We start from the raw sequence: 12,569 nt of genomic DNA, 5'->3' as shown, positions 1-12,569 counted from the left end.
AGCTTTTAGAAATATTGTCTTAAAAGATTATAAGTTAGAATTCGTGATTTGTTAAATAATTTCCTTATTTAACAAATCTCCTTTAAATAATTTTTAGATGGTATACTCCTAAATATTTTAAATTATAACACAGCTTTGAGTATTTGTACTTTGATAAACACCACAGTTTGCTTGAGTTTCTATGTGTTAGACACTTTTAAGCATATTCTCTGTAGCTATTGGGCCCTTGAAGAAGCATGAGAAATTCCCTTATATACAATAGTTCTATAACTATTACCCAGAGGCCTGGTGGCACAGTGGTTAAGAACTTGGCTGCCAACCAAAAAGTTGGCAGTTTGAATCCACCATCCTCCCCTTGGAAACACTATATTGCAGTCCTACTCTGTCCTATAGGGTCGCTATGAGTCGAAATTGACTCAGTGGCAACGGGTGTGGCTTTTGGTTTTATAACTATTATACACAAATGATGTTATTCGATATACTTTTATATGACAATGATCATAACATATTATTTTAAGAATGGTACATAGTGACACACTGTATTACATGTGCATGCTTTATAAATAATATTTAATGATTATTGAAAAATGTTAAGAGTTTTATACATATCCTTGGTTCTTTATTTTTCTTTGAAGTTTCAGTTATTTGAATCAGTGACTCTGTAAACTCAAACACTGTACTTGCTGCATATAAAGTGGGAGACTTGTGTCTTTTTTTTTAACTTTGTTTCTTAAAGAGGAAAATCACTCTTGGTATAAATGAACTTGATCAAGCTGCAATGTAAAGATATGGCATAGCTCTAAGAGATTATTCTATTCAAAATAATCTAGCATGAAGTTATTTTCCAGTGTATTATGAAGCTAAGAAATTTTAAAAGTGCCTTGTTACATTTATCATTGGTTATTCTACTTCATATATTCTTTCAGTAACTCACCTCATATAAAAATGTATCTCTACGGAGGCACTCATTAATTTTCCTTAGTTTCACTCATTCTGTAAGTGAGTGATGATTTTACTACCACAGATAAGCGTAAAGAGGAGCCATCAGAGTTTATCTCGTTTGTGAACTTTAAAGTATAACATTTTGACATATTCCTATATTGAAGTGCTTATGAAAGTCAGTTGCAGAAAAGCTATTATACAGTCTGCTTTATGAACAGAGTAAATAACACTTTATAATTTTTCTTCATTTTATGAGCTTACTAATTATTATTCAAAATGAGGTCAACATTCCCAAACTCTCTGACACACAGCACCTTTATGTCTCTGATTTTTTCGCAGTGCCCTATGCCAAAAGATAAATTCTGTTTAAGAAGTTAGGTCCAAGCAACTTAATGAGTATTTATATGCCAACAACCTAGTAGCCAGTTAACCATTTGATATACATAGATTGAAGGAAAAATAATATTTTTATTTCATTCTTGAATAATTACAGTTACTCACAACTGGGATGTGCACACTTGTTGGTCATTGTAAAACTCCTCAAACTTGGAATCAGATTGTACACTGTCACCTGCATTTCTCTCCACATTGGTTTTCCTGCAGTACTTGCTTTTTATCACAGCAAATGCCAAAAACCCAACTTCACAAAGCTATGATGTCACTAAAAGGAAAGTTATTTGTGTGATCTAATATTGAAAGTATGAACTACTTCAAGCTAGTAGTTCACACAGTGTTCAAAACTTAAGATAGCCTGTGGCACCCCTGTGAATTTGCTGGGGTGCATCACATTTATGTAATTTTTAAAAATGCTTAAGGCAAAACTATATATAGTTCATATACATATGATATATAATTATTTTAATTACAAACAAGAGTTCTTTTTTATTTTTAATCTATTTTGTCAAGTGTTTATGGATTTGAGCTTAGTGTAATCAGTGGTACTTTACTATAATATTTAATAAAAAGTCTGGGATTTCAGGACCTCAGGTCCCTTCGTTACTATATTTTAGAAGAGTATTAGAAACAGAAGTTTCAATATGGAGGAGAAAAAAGACAACTGAATAATCTCAGGTCAAAATCATGACATTCTAAAAATAGTATAAAGCCAGGGTATACAGGAATTTAATTATTTAGGAGGTGTTTTGTTTTATTTTTCTTTTAATTCTCCAGTTAAACCTAAGCTCTTTGAAGACTGGGACCCTGTTGTATATTTCCTGGAATGAAGATGTCGAACATACTTTGTGTATTTATTGTGGGTTCTTAAAAAACATTGTCTATTGCGTTTGAATCTTATTTCCAAATCTAAAAACTCAGGTGCTATATTTTCAGACAAGCACTTAAACTCAAACTCACATGTTTAAGTGGTGAAATGGAAATCGTGTTGTCCAAAGTTAGTAGCCAAACTGGCAAATAACCACAGTGGTGACAGTCAGCCCTTTAGTCCAAGGATTAACTGCAGGAGAAAGGGCAGGTGCTCCCTTTGGGATGTGAACTGGACCGTGGATGGAATGGTTCAGCGTGAGGAACTGACTGTCCTACTCATTGTGGAGACAAGGCTACCCTCCTCTCACTGCTTTGGCTAAAGCACACCTTTTGTTTCTTGTTTTTCCCCAGTTTATTTGAAGAAGAGATAATGTCATATGTGCCTCCACATGCCTTACTCCACCCCAGCTACTGTCAGTCCCCACGTGGCTCCCCTGTGTCCTCTCCTCAGAACTCGCCAGGTGAGTCCACGTGCTCTTGGCAGTGAATTCTTGGGGGAAAGAGCCCTAATGTAGGGCATTCTCTCCTTAATAAAGGGAATGCTTTAGTACATTTTTAGTGTTAGCACAAGTACCTGTCTTGTGTCATTTACTGCCTCTTAGAACGGCCTTATTTCCATGAGGATTCATTTTGACAGAAGATAATGAAATTCCAGACCAGATATAGAGTTTACTTTTCATTAAGTTGTATTGTGCCTAATGTATCTTGGAAAATATGTGTGCACATAATACTAAATTAGCTCTTTGGATTTAAGAAGTTCTAGTTAGGAGACCAATTTGATGGATACTTTAAAAAACCTGAGGAAATAATACACAATTGATGGATATTTTACAACTGTCAAGAAATAATATAGAATTAAAATTGGTCATTTTGATGGATTTAGATATTTTTCCCTGAAATATTCACTACCTTCATTAGATAGGAAGAACAGAGACACATGGGCAGATAGAACATGTTGAAAGATGTAACAACCTAAAATTTGTAAGTTGAAACTCTTTTTGAAAGAGATGGTATGAATGATGGAGTAAAAGAATGAATGATAGACAATGTAGCGTAGCACACGTTTTTTAAAACAAGGTCATCCTAATATTGACACAATATCAGCTATATTTATCTTTATTATAGGCAGTATATTGTTCACAATTTAACAGCTATCAGAATTCAAAGCTGTTTTAACAGAAACCCAAACTCCATATGTGTCACTAAAACCTGCTATATGTTCTTGGATATAGAACATGTGTTCTCACATACTGTTATGACAGTAAAGCTGCAGCCTAATTGAATACCACAAACAGGAAAAGGCCTATTAATGTGTTCTTCTAACTCATATTTATTGAGCATCCAACTATGAGCCAAGCACTGGATTAGACCCTAGTACAACAAAGATGAATAATACAGTCTCTGCCTTTGAAGGACTCATGATGGAGCAGTGGAGGCAAGTGAGTCAGCAAATGACTCTGTAAAGTTCTGTGGGTAACCTTGCAATGAAGATCTGTATGGGAACACAGATATGGGAACAATTATTTCTTCAGAGTTGAGGACCAGGTGTTTGGGGAAAGATAAAGACAACAGGTATGAAGTGGAGCCTTGAGGGATGGTGCTAGGAATCTACCAGGTGGACCAAAGGAAGGATGACATTCTAGGCAAAGTGACAGCATAAGGTAATCCACAGAAGCATAAAAGTAGTTTATAGCAAATTAATGGGTACAAGTGAAGGAAGTTCTCACAGCTCAGGGAAGTTCTCAAAAATTAGGCTAGGACTAGCTGGTCACTGAAGCTTTACCTTGTATCAGAGAAACCAGTTGGGAGACTGTTATGTTAACCCAGGTGATATGAAGGGCTAGACTAGACAGTGGCAGTGGTAATGGAGACAAGAGGATGAATTCAAGGGATGCGTGGAATGGAATCATCAGGATTTTGCATACAGGTAGGATGTAAGAGTTGAAGAAGAGGGAGGAGTCAAGGCAGACTGAGCCCTGACACCCCCCCACCCCACGACTAGACTACCAAACAGGTAGTAACACCATTTAGCAACAAAGGAAGAATATTAGACTAGAGAGGAGAGGTCAGATGCATTTGTTTTTGGACATGTTTTGTTGAGGAATCTTTGAACCACCTAATTGGAGATACTCAAAGACAATTGGAAAAGATGGCTATGGAGCTCAGGAGAGGTGGGCAGCTAGGAATATAGGTGTAGTGGTGACATTTAAAGAAACCCTGATGGCTTAGTAGTTAGGAGTTCGGCTGCAAACCAAAAGGTCAGCAGTTCAAACCTGCCAGGTGCTCCTTGGAAACCCTATGGGTAGTTCTCCTCTGTCCTGTAGGGTCGCTATGAGTCAGAATCGACTTGATGGCAATGGGTTACAGGTTGGTGGTTTTTAAAGTTAAGAGTGAAGATGAGAGGAACCAGGGAGGACAAGTCAGTAAAAAGAGGAGAAAATATAGGATGATGACATGGGGGTCCTGGTATTTAAGGGTTGGGTTGAGGTAGGGATCAGGTGAAAGAAAAAGAGCTGACAGAATTTGGGGGAGAATTAAGGTCTTTCCAAGGGATCTAAGTTTTGAGGAGGAGGCAGTGATTAATAAGGTCAAGCACTCAAAGGTTAAGGAAGGATGAGGTCTGAAAAGAGGCCATTAGATTTGAAAACCATGAAGTTATATATGGCCTTTGTCCAAGCAGTTTCCATGAAATAATGGATTATAAACTGTATTGTAACCAGTCAAAGAATGATACAGGATGTAGAGTATAGAAATACACTTTTCCTAAAGTATAGAAGTGGAAAGAAAACACAATAGGACAGTAGTTAGAAGGATAGGAAGAGTTAAAGGAGGGGTTTTAGGATGGGAAAGTTGAGCTTGTGTGTGTACAGAGGTCAGATGACCTGGAGGAAGGGAAAGTGGTTTACTGAATGGGGCAAAGAAGCAACAGCCACCAGAGCACAAGCCGTAGGAAGACAGGGCACTGGAGTCAAAAGCATACATCAAGCTGGAGCACAGTAGGGACACCTATTTTGAATGACACATGATGAAAGGAACTAAGTATATGAGACTACAGGTAAATTTAAAGGTGTAGGGAGGGAAATTGAAATTCACAGCTGGCCTCAGTCACTTACAACTGTGAGACTTTGGGCAATTTACTTCCCTCACTGAACTGAAATTTCTTTTTTCTGTGAAGTGGGCATAGTAGTAATCGCCTCCCATGGTTATTTTGGAGAGATCACCTAGTCTGGTGCCTGGAACATAACAAGCAACCAATGGATGTTCATTTATCCCTTTTTCTTCCTTTCTGGAAGGTAATCCAAGGAGTATAGTTTGTCAGTATTTAAACCATGAATAACCGGAATATATGAGCCCGTTTTCCCTGATACGCAGGACTGGCTGCTTGGATACTCTGAATGGTCTTTTTCTTAGCAAGAGCCTATGCTGAAGTTTAAAGTGGGTTGTCCTTTACGTAATGCTTTATAGTTAAGAAACGAAGCTGTGTGCAGTGTGGCTCATGCCAGTCAAGGCTCTCCAGGCCTTGTCTGTGACCCCATCCTGCCTGAGAAAAAGGCAGTTCCCCAGATTCTGTCACCTCTGACCGCTGTGGAGCCATGCTCTTTGCGACTGGCTGATAATGTCTCTGTATGAACACGCTCAATGGTGACTAAGTTCACGTCTTCATTTAGCAAGCACCACAGATGCAGATGACTAATCCCTGGTGGTCATAAAATGCATTCTGGAAACTTAGATTTAAAGTTAAATATTTTCCAAGGGCACTTATAACCCAAATCTGTCTAAATTGCTAGCAGCGTTTGTCATGTTTTTAATTTTCACGAAGAATCGTCTCCATATTTTTGGCCTAGTCTGTTTCACTGGGCTTTGTTTGATCTTGAAATTGGGATGGACTGCCTGATAACAGCTGGAATAACTATAACTAATTCCACATGATACAAGGGCAGGCCTAACTAACCTTGCTTACCTTATGGAGAAATCTTCTCAGTTTGAGTAAAATAGCCTCTCCTTTCACCAGCACTGGGTTTTTTCACCAGTATTCCTAAAGTTTTTATGAAAACAACATTTCAAATGTCTTAAACAGTGTTCTGCTGTTCCTTCTTGTGGCCAGAATGTCACCATTTTTAGTGGTGTGAGACCAATATTGGTAAATTTTGACAATAATCAATTTTAATGATATTCTTTCTGAACCCCTAGGAACCTGGTAAGCTTTCTACTCTTTTCCTCATTCCAAGCACATTTTTATGTCTTTTCAAGTACAGAGATCAAGGAGGGAGGGGGCGGCTTTGGAAACTTTGACTCACTGCTTTTTGCAGCTGTTGAGAGTACTCACCTAAAATTTGTCAAAATTTTGGAATCTGGACGTTTGTTTTTCTAGGACCGTTAATGATGTCCACCCTGACTTCAGCTATGTCGGAAGGAAAAGATCTTTCAAAATACCGTATGGTTTAGTATGCCAAATATAGGACCGAGAATTTTAAGGGTCTTTCGTAGGAGCACATTTCTAGGAATTTAAATGCAGTGACACCTAATTTATCTAATATTGTTGGAGATGTGCTCACTTACATGAATTTTCCAGGTAAATGAAGCTATGACTTTTTAAGTGCCAGAAAATGTTCGTTTAACCAACCATTTGCTGAAACCCTTTTTAAAAAATCCATTATACTTACTCTGCTTTCCTATGCACCGTACATTGAGGATTTGCAAGATTATTCTGGATCATTGTGACAACGAGTTATGGTGCAGAGCTGTTGTTACTTGACTAGGACTGAACTGCCTGGAAGCTGGTACCAGCACAGGTCACGCTCAACAGAAATAAAGCAGATTCAGATAGTGGTGAAGAGCCACATGGGTCTTAACTGAACGTTGTCTTGAGGGAATGGGATGTGAGAGGAAATCATTTCTCCCAAAACGTAATGTGAACCCCTGAGAATCCTCTTTTCCTGTCCCTTCCTTTCGCCAAAATCTTAGCAACTTAGCAGTTACTTATCTTACCGTCTGCTCTTTTTGAAAACATCTCTCTCATTTTCTCTTTCCCCTCACCTTTTCTTCTTTCCTCTCACCTTTCCCACAGTCCCTGAAGTAGCTTTACACCTGTTTTTTAAAGAGTGTTCTATCCTTTCTCTTTACTTAGCCCTATAAAGATGATCCAGGACCCAAATAGCACAAATGAAGGATGCTCCCTGGCTTATTGGGAACGGGGAAGTTGTGATTCCAGAGACTGAAGGAAAGTTGCAGATACTGTCCTTGCCACAATGTAGAGGTGTGTTGTTTGGGTTTGTTTTGAGTCGCTGTTGTGCCCACCCCCCAGTGCTATCAGAGGGCACTCATTACGTGCCCTTCAGCTTTGCCTTTTTAATAAGTTGCTTCTAATTTGCCAAAGTCTGAGAGATCAAATTATCAAAGTCTTTTTTTGTTATAAATGGCTTATAAATGAGAGCATTAGCAAACAATGACCTGAGGGCTTTTTACTATTCTTAGAGAATATATATTATAGGGAGTAAAGCAAAAATGCAAGGACTTCAGTAGTGCTACTCCTTTGTGCCATGTATTTTAGAGGGTTTTTTGTTTCATTTTGTTTTAAGTTGCAGTGTTCAGCTATGTTCCAGAAGATAGAGTCTGCCAGAAATTATCGTATTGCTCAATGGTTTGTTCTCATTCACTAACTGGGAATGTGAAACAAACAAAAAAAGTCATAGAGATTTTTGTTAGAAGGTGAACCAAGAAAGAACTGAGTTTTTGAGCCCTCCCGGTACAGAGACCTGGAGCAGTCCTGGATCAGACCACCTCTGATCCTATCCATTACAGCACACAAGTAATCAAAGCAATCTGGGTTCTGTGCTACACATCCAGAATCAAAGAAGACTCAAGATTTTTCTAGTGTCACCTAAAGTATTTTGTCATGTAATATTCTTTAGTTTGTATGTAACTATGCAGTTTTGTAATAGTAGATTTAAATAGTGTAACCCTTTATATGGAAGTATTTTGAGTCCACCTAGCAACAATAAGGAGTCCCTGGTTGGTGCAAATGGTTAGCACACTCAGCTGCTAACCAAAAGGTTGGAGGGTCAAGTCCACCCACAGATGTCTCATAAAAAAGGCCTGGTGATCTTTGAAAAAAAAAAATTAGCCATTGAAAACCCTACAGAGCACGGTTCTCCTCCGATACACATGGGGTCACCATGAGTTAAATCGACTCCCTAGCAACAATGAAGGAAAAATAAAAAAACCTAGTATCTTTTACTGAATTTTTTCCTGCAAAAAATTGATAAAATGCTGACTATCCAAGTCAGTCCTTCATGTGACCATTTACTATAGGTAATATTGATCTTTTTGTATCTGGCATCCTTTTTAAGACCATACCCCACCAAATGACCATAAAATTACTCTTTTTATAGAGTATTATATCCTAGAACTTCACTTGCAGGTATGATTCCTATACAAGCTGATTAGCACAATCTTTCAAGAACATTTTTGAGTAGAAGGAATATTGTTCCACCCTGGAATTTCTTGGCAGTTGCACCTGACTTGCAGTAAGAATTTGAGCAGAGCCAACAGCATAATTTACTGTAATTTTTAAACCATGAGTAATGTGTAAATGATTTTTTTTCATAATAGAACTATTAGCAAAAAAATTTTTGCACCTAACGATTTGTCTCAAGTCTCCATAATTGAATCCCTCACATGGAGTGTACATGGAGTCAGAACTAATTTTTCTAAAGTGTCTGTACAGATATTGATGGAATTCATAATGGCATTTCCCACGGCCTTTTAAGAGTGTCACATTATCCAGTGATAGTATATGTGTCATTTTTTAAGGTAATCAACTCTTAAAGAATCATGTTTCTTTTGAGCTCCGAAAGATTTTCATTCAGCCCTTTGCTCTTCTTTTTCCTCTTCCCTATCAATGATTGTGCTCCTAAAAGCTGATTCACTGTGGGTGCTTTTTGAGTTGCCTGGGTTTGTTGCTGTTGTTGTTAGGTGCCATCGAGTTGGTTCTGACTCATAGTGACCCTATGTACCACAGAACGAAACACTGCCTGTTCCTGTACCATGCTAACAATCATTGTTATACTTGAAACCCCCTATTGTTGTAGCCACTGTGTCAATCCATCTCTTTGAGGTTCTTCCTCTTTTCTGCTGGCCCATACTTTACCAAGCATGATGTCCTTCTCCAGGGACCGATCCCTCCTGACAACATGTCCAAAGTGTGTAAGACTCAGCCTCACCATCCTTACTTCTAAGGAGCCTTCTGGTTGCTATCCTTGCTTCTAAGGAGCATTCTGGTTGTACTTCTTCCAGGACAGACTTTGTTCGTTCTTTTGGCAATCTGTGGTATATTCAATATTCTTCACCAACACCACAATTCAAAAGTGTCAATTCTTCCGTCTTCCTTATTCATCATACTGCTTTTGCATGCATATGATGTGATTGAAAATACCATGGCCTGGGTCAGGCACACTTCAGTCTTCAAGGTGACGTCCTTGCTTTTCAAGAGGTCCTTTGCAGCAGATTTGCCCACTGCAGTGCATCATTTGATTTCTTGACTGGTGCTTCCATGGCTGTTGATTGTGGATCCAAGTAAAATGAAATCCTTGACAACTTCAGTCTTTTCACTGTTTATAATGATGTTGCTTATTGGTCCAGTTGTGAGGATTTTTGTTCATGTTGAGGTGTAGTCCATACTGAAGGCTGTGGTGTTTGCATGGATTTAAAAAAACTAAAAACTGGTTCCCATCAAGTTGATTCCAACTCATAGTGACCCTGTAGGACAAAGTAGAACTGCCCCATAGCGTTTCCAAGGAGTGGCTGGTGGATTCGAACTACCAACCTTTTAGTTAGCAGCCAAATGCTTAACCAATGTGCCACCAGGGCTCCTAGTCTGCCATTTTTGAGACATGGGTGACAACAAGTTTATTCTGCTACTGTGAGTGGACTTCCACTGTGCTGTGCTGCCCCTCGGCCATCCAGGAGAGCAGCCTACGCTCATGGAGATTTTGTCCCTTCCTGTTGCGAAGGATGCTTTTCAAACACACAGGAAGTGTTCCCCTCTGTCCCTGGATGATGCCCAGGTGTTTCATTGATTGCATTTGACCTTCCTCCAGGGGATAAAAGTTCTCAGCCTTGGTTGCACATTGGAATCATCTGGAGAGCTTTAAAAACACTGATGCCTGGGCCCCATCCCAGACATTCTGATGTAATGCGTCTTGGGTGTGGCCTGAACACTGCTATTTTTAAAAACCTCCTAAGTGATTCTGTGAGGCGTTGGTGGTTCAGTAGTGGAATTCTTACCTTCCACGTGGAAGACCCAGCTTCAGTTATCGGCCAGTGCACTGCCATTCTGTCAGTGGGGGCTTACATGTTGCTACAGTGCTGAACAGTTTTTAGCGGAGTTTCCAAACTAAGACGATCTATTTCTGAAAATCAGCCAATGAAAACTCTCTGCTTCTCCACCTTGAGACCAGAGAAACTAGATGGTGCCCGGCTACCACTACTGAAAGTTCTGATCAGGGACACAATAGATGAATTCTGACAAAAAGGGATAACACTGTGGAACAGAGCCTCAAATTCTTAAAGAATACAGACTTATTGGACCCATTGAGTCTAGAAGAATCCCCGAGACTATGGCCCTGAGTTGCTCTTCAAACCTTGAATTGAAGCTACGCCTTGAAGTCACCTTTAAACTAAGTAACAGTTTAGTCCAAGAGTAAAGATTGGCACCCTTGAGTATTGCATTTAAAAATAAAATTATATAAGACCAAAGAGCCAACAGCTGTTTTAGAACATAGATGAGGTTGAGGTCAGGAAGTTTAAGTAAATGGAACTGAAACAACTAGAACAAAAATAATAAGAATGTTGACACAATGTGAAGAAAGTAACAGTGTCACTGATCATTATGTCTAGAAACTGGAATGGGAGTGGGTTTTGCTGTGTATATTTTCACCAAAAAGAAAATTAAATGTTAAAAAAAGAAAAGGAAGAAAAAGGAAACCCTATAGATTACAGCAGTCTGACCCACAACCAATCAGGCAGCAGTTCATTCCTTTGTGCATGGGGTCACCATGAGCTGGGGTCCCACTCAGTGGCAGCTAACAAGTGATTCTAATGGCAGTCAAGATTGAGAACCACTGCCTAGAAGTCTCTTCTATGTCTCAAATCTTTTAAAGTCAAGTTTCCCTATTTATAACATTGGCCAGCCCTTTTGGGTAAAAGATCCTTAACTATACAAACAGACCTCTGCACGGATAGTTGACCAATAGCGAGTTATGTAAAAATCCATTCCTAAAATCCTAACACATTTTCCCAGGTCTTTATTATTCACATCTATTTCAGATAATAACGGTTCACACCTATAATGGCACTTCTCATGTGACAGGCACTGCACTAAGTGTTGTGCACAAACTAACTCACGTTTAACCCACAGGTGTGTCCCAGATCTCTCACCTGAACTCCAGTTCTCTATTTTCAAGTGTCCATAGAGCAGTTGCCCACCTGACCAGCTATCACCTCCAACTCAGTATGTATAAAACTTCACATGCCCCTGTCCACTGGCATCATTTCCTACACTGCTTTCAACATCGGATAGACCTGACACAAATCCCAAATCTGCTCACTGCCATGTGACTTGGACAGGAAACTGTATTTTCAGTTTTCTTAGTTGCAAAGTGGCGATGGTGATAATACTAAAATATCTGCTTTGTAGGCTTGTTGTGAGAACCTCCCAAGACTCTCTGTGCACAGTGTACACTCCCTAACACATAGCAAGCACTTAAGAAAAGGATAACTATTGTTAGTGTTTAAAAAAAAAAAAAAAAAAGTGATCATGAGAGCTGCCCATTGCCCTTCCTTACTTATCTCCATTGCCAACTCTTATTTCACACTGTGTCTCTCTGAGTCACCCTCTCACACCCCACTCTAGCTCCTCATCCCCTCAGGCGTAGATTGCTGCAACAACTCCTAGCTGTGTCACCTCCCTCCAGTCTCCTTTCCTCTTCCGCACCCTTAACCTGTTCAACACACTCTATGAAAATAATTTCTTAAATGTAACACTTTTGTTTTATTCCCTTGCTTAAGAACCTATAAAGGCCTCTTACTGTCCACTGTATCATGCCCAGGCTCCTCAGCTAGATTTTGTAATTCCTCTCATAATTTGGCTCCAACCTTTATGACCAATCTTATCTTCCATTTACTCCCCAGCACTCCCTTTCCACTCTAGGTTTTGCCAGCCACCTCCCCTTCTTGTGAGCGTGTATGCGGTGCTTATTGCAACTCTTGGGAATCCCTTCCTCAGGGCTTACCTTTCCCCATGTAACATAATGTGAAATGTGTAGAATGTACAGAATGTCCCTTTACAAGCCCTGGTTCCAATA

At 39.2% G+C, this 12,569-nt stretch overlaps 1 protein-coding gene across 7 annotated transcripts in view; it reads left to right on the top strand.

Moving 5' to 3' along the window:
* HECW2 (HECT, C2 and WW domain containing E3 ubiquitin protein ligase 2) overlaps positions 1–12,569 on the top strand; it is a 463,541-nt gene that overhangs the window by 396,510 nt on the left and 54,462 nt on the right. For 6 of the 7 annotated variants that reach the window (XR_007517919.1, XM_049887746.1, XM_049887748.1 and 3 more), the window contains 2 exons: positions 2,557–2,666; positions 11,624–11,716. Coding sequence is in view for 6 of the 7 variants with exons in the window: in XM_049887746.1 (XP_049743703.1) it covers positions 2,557–2,666; positions 11,624–11,716 (203 nt within the window). In the remaining variant the exon portion in view is untranslated. The remainder of the gene's footprint in view (positions 1–2,556; positions 2,667–11,623; positions 11,717–12,569) is intronic. The other variant, XM_049887747.1, reaches the window with a different exon arrangement.

The sequence above is a fragment of the Elephas maximus genome, chromosome 6 (assembly GCF_024166365.1).
Source record: "Elephas maximus indicus isolate mEleMax1 chromosome 6, mEleMax1 primary haplotype, whole genome shotgun sequence".
Taxonomy (NCBI): domain Eukaryota; kingdom Metazoa; phylum Chordata; class Mammalia; order Proboscidea; family Elephantidae; genus Elephas; species Elephas maximus.
The sequence above is the reverse complement of the archived record's forward strand: the minus strand, read 5'-3'. Positions and strand labels throughout refer to the sequence as shown.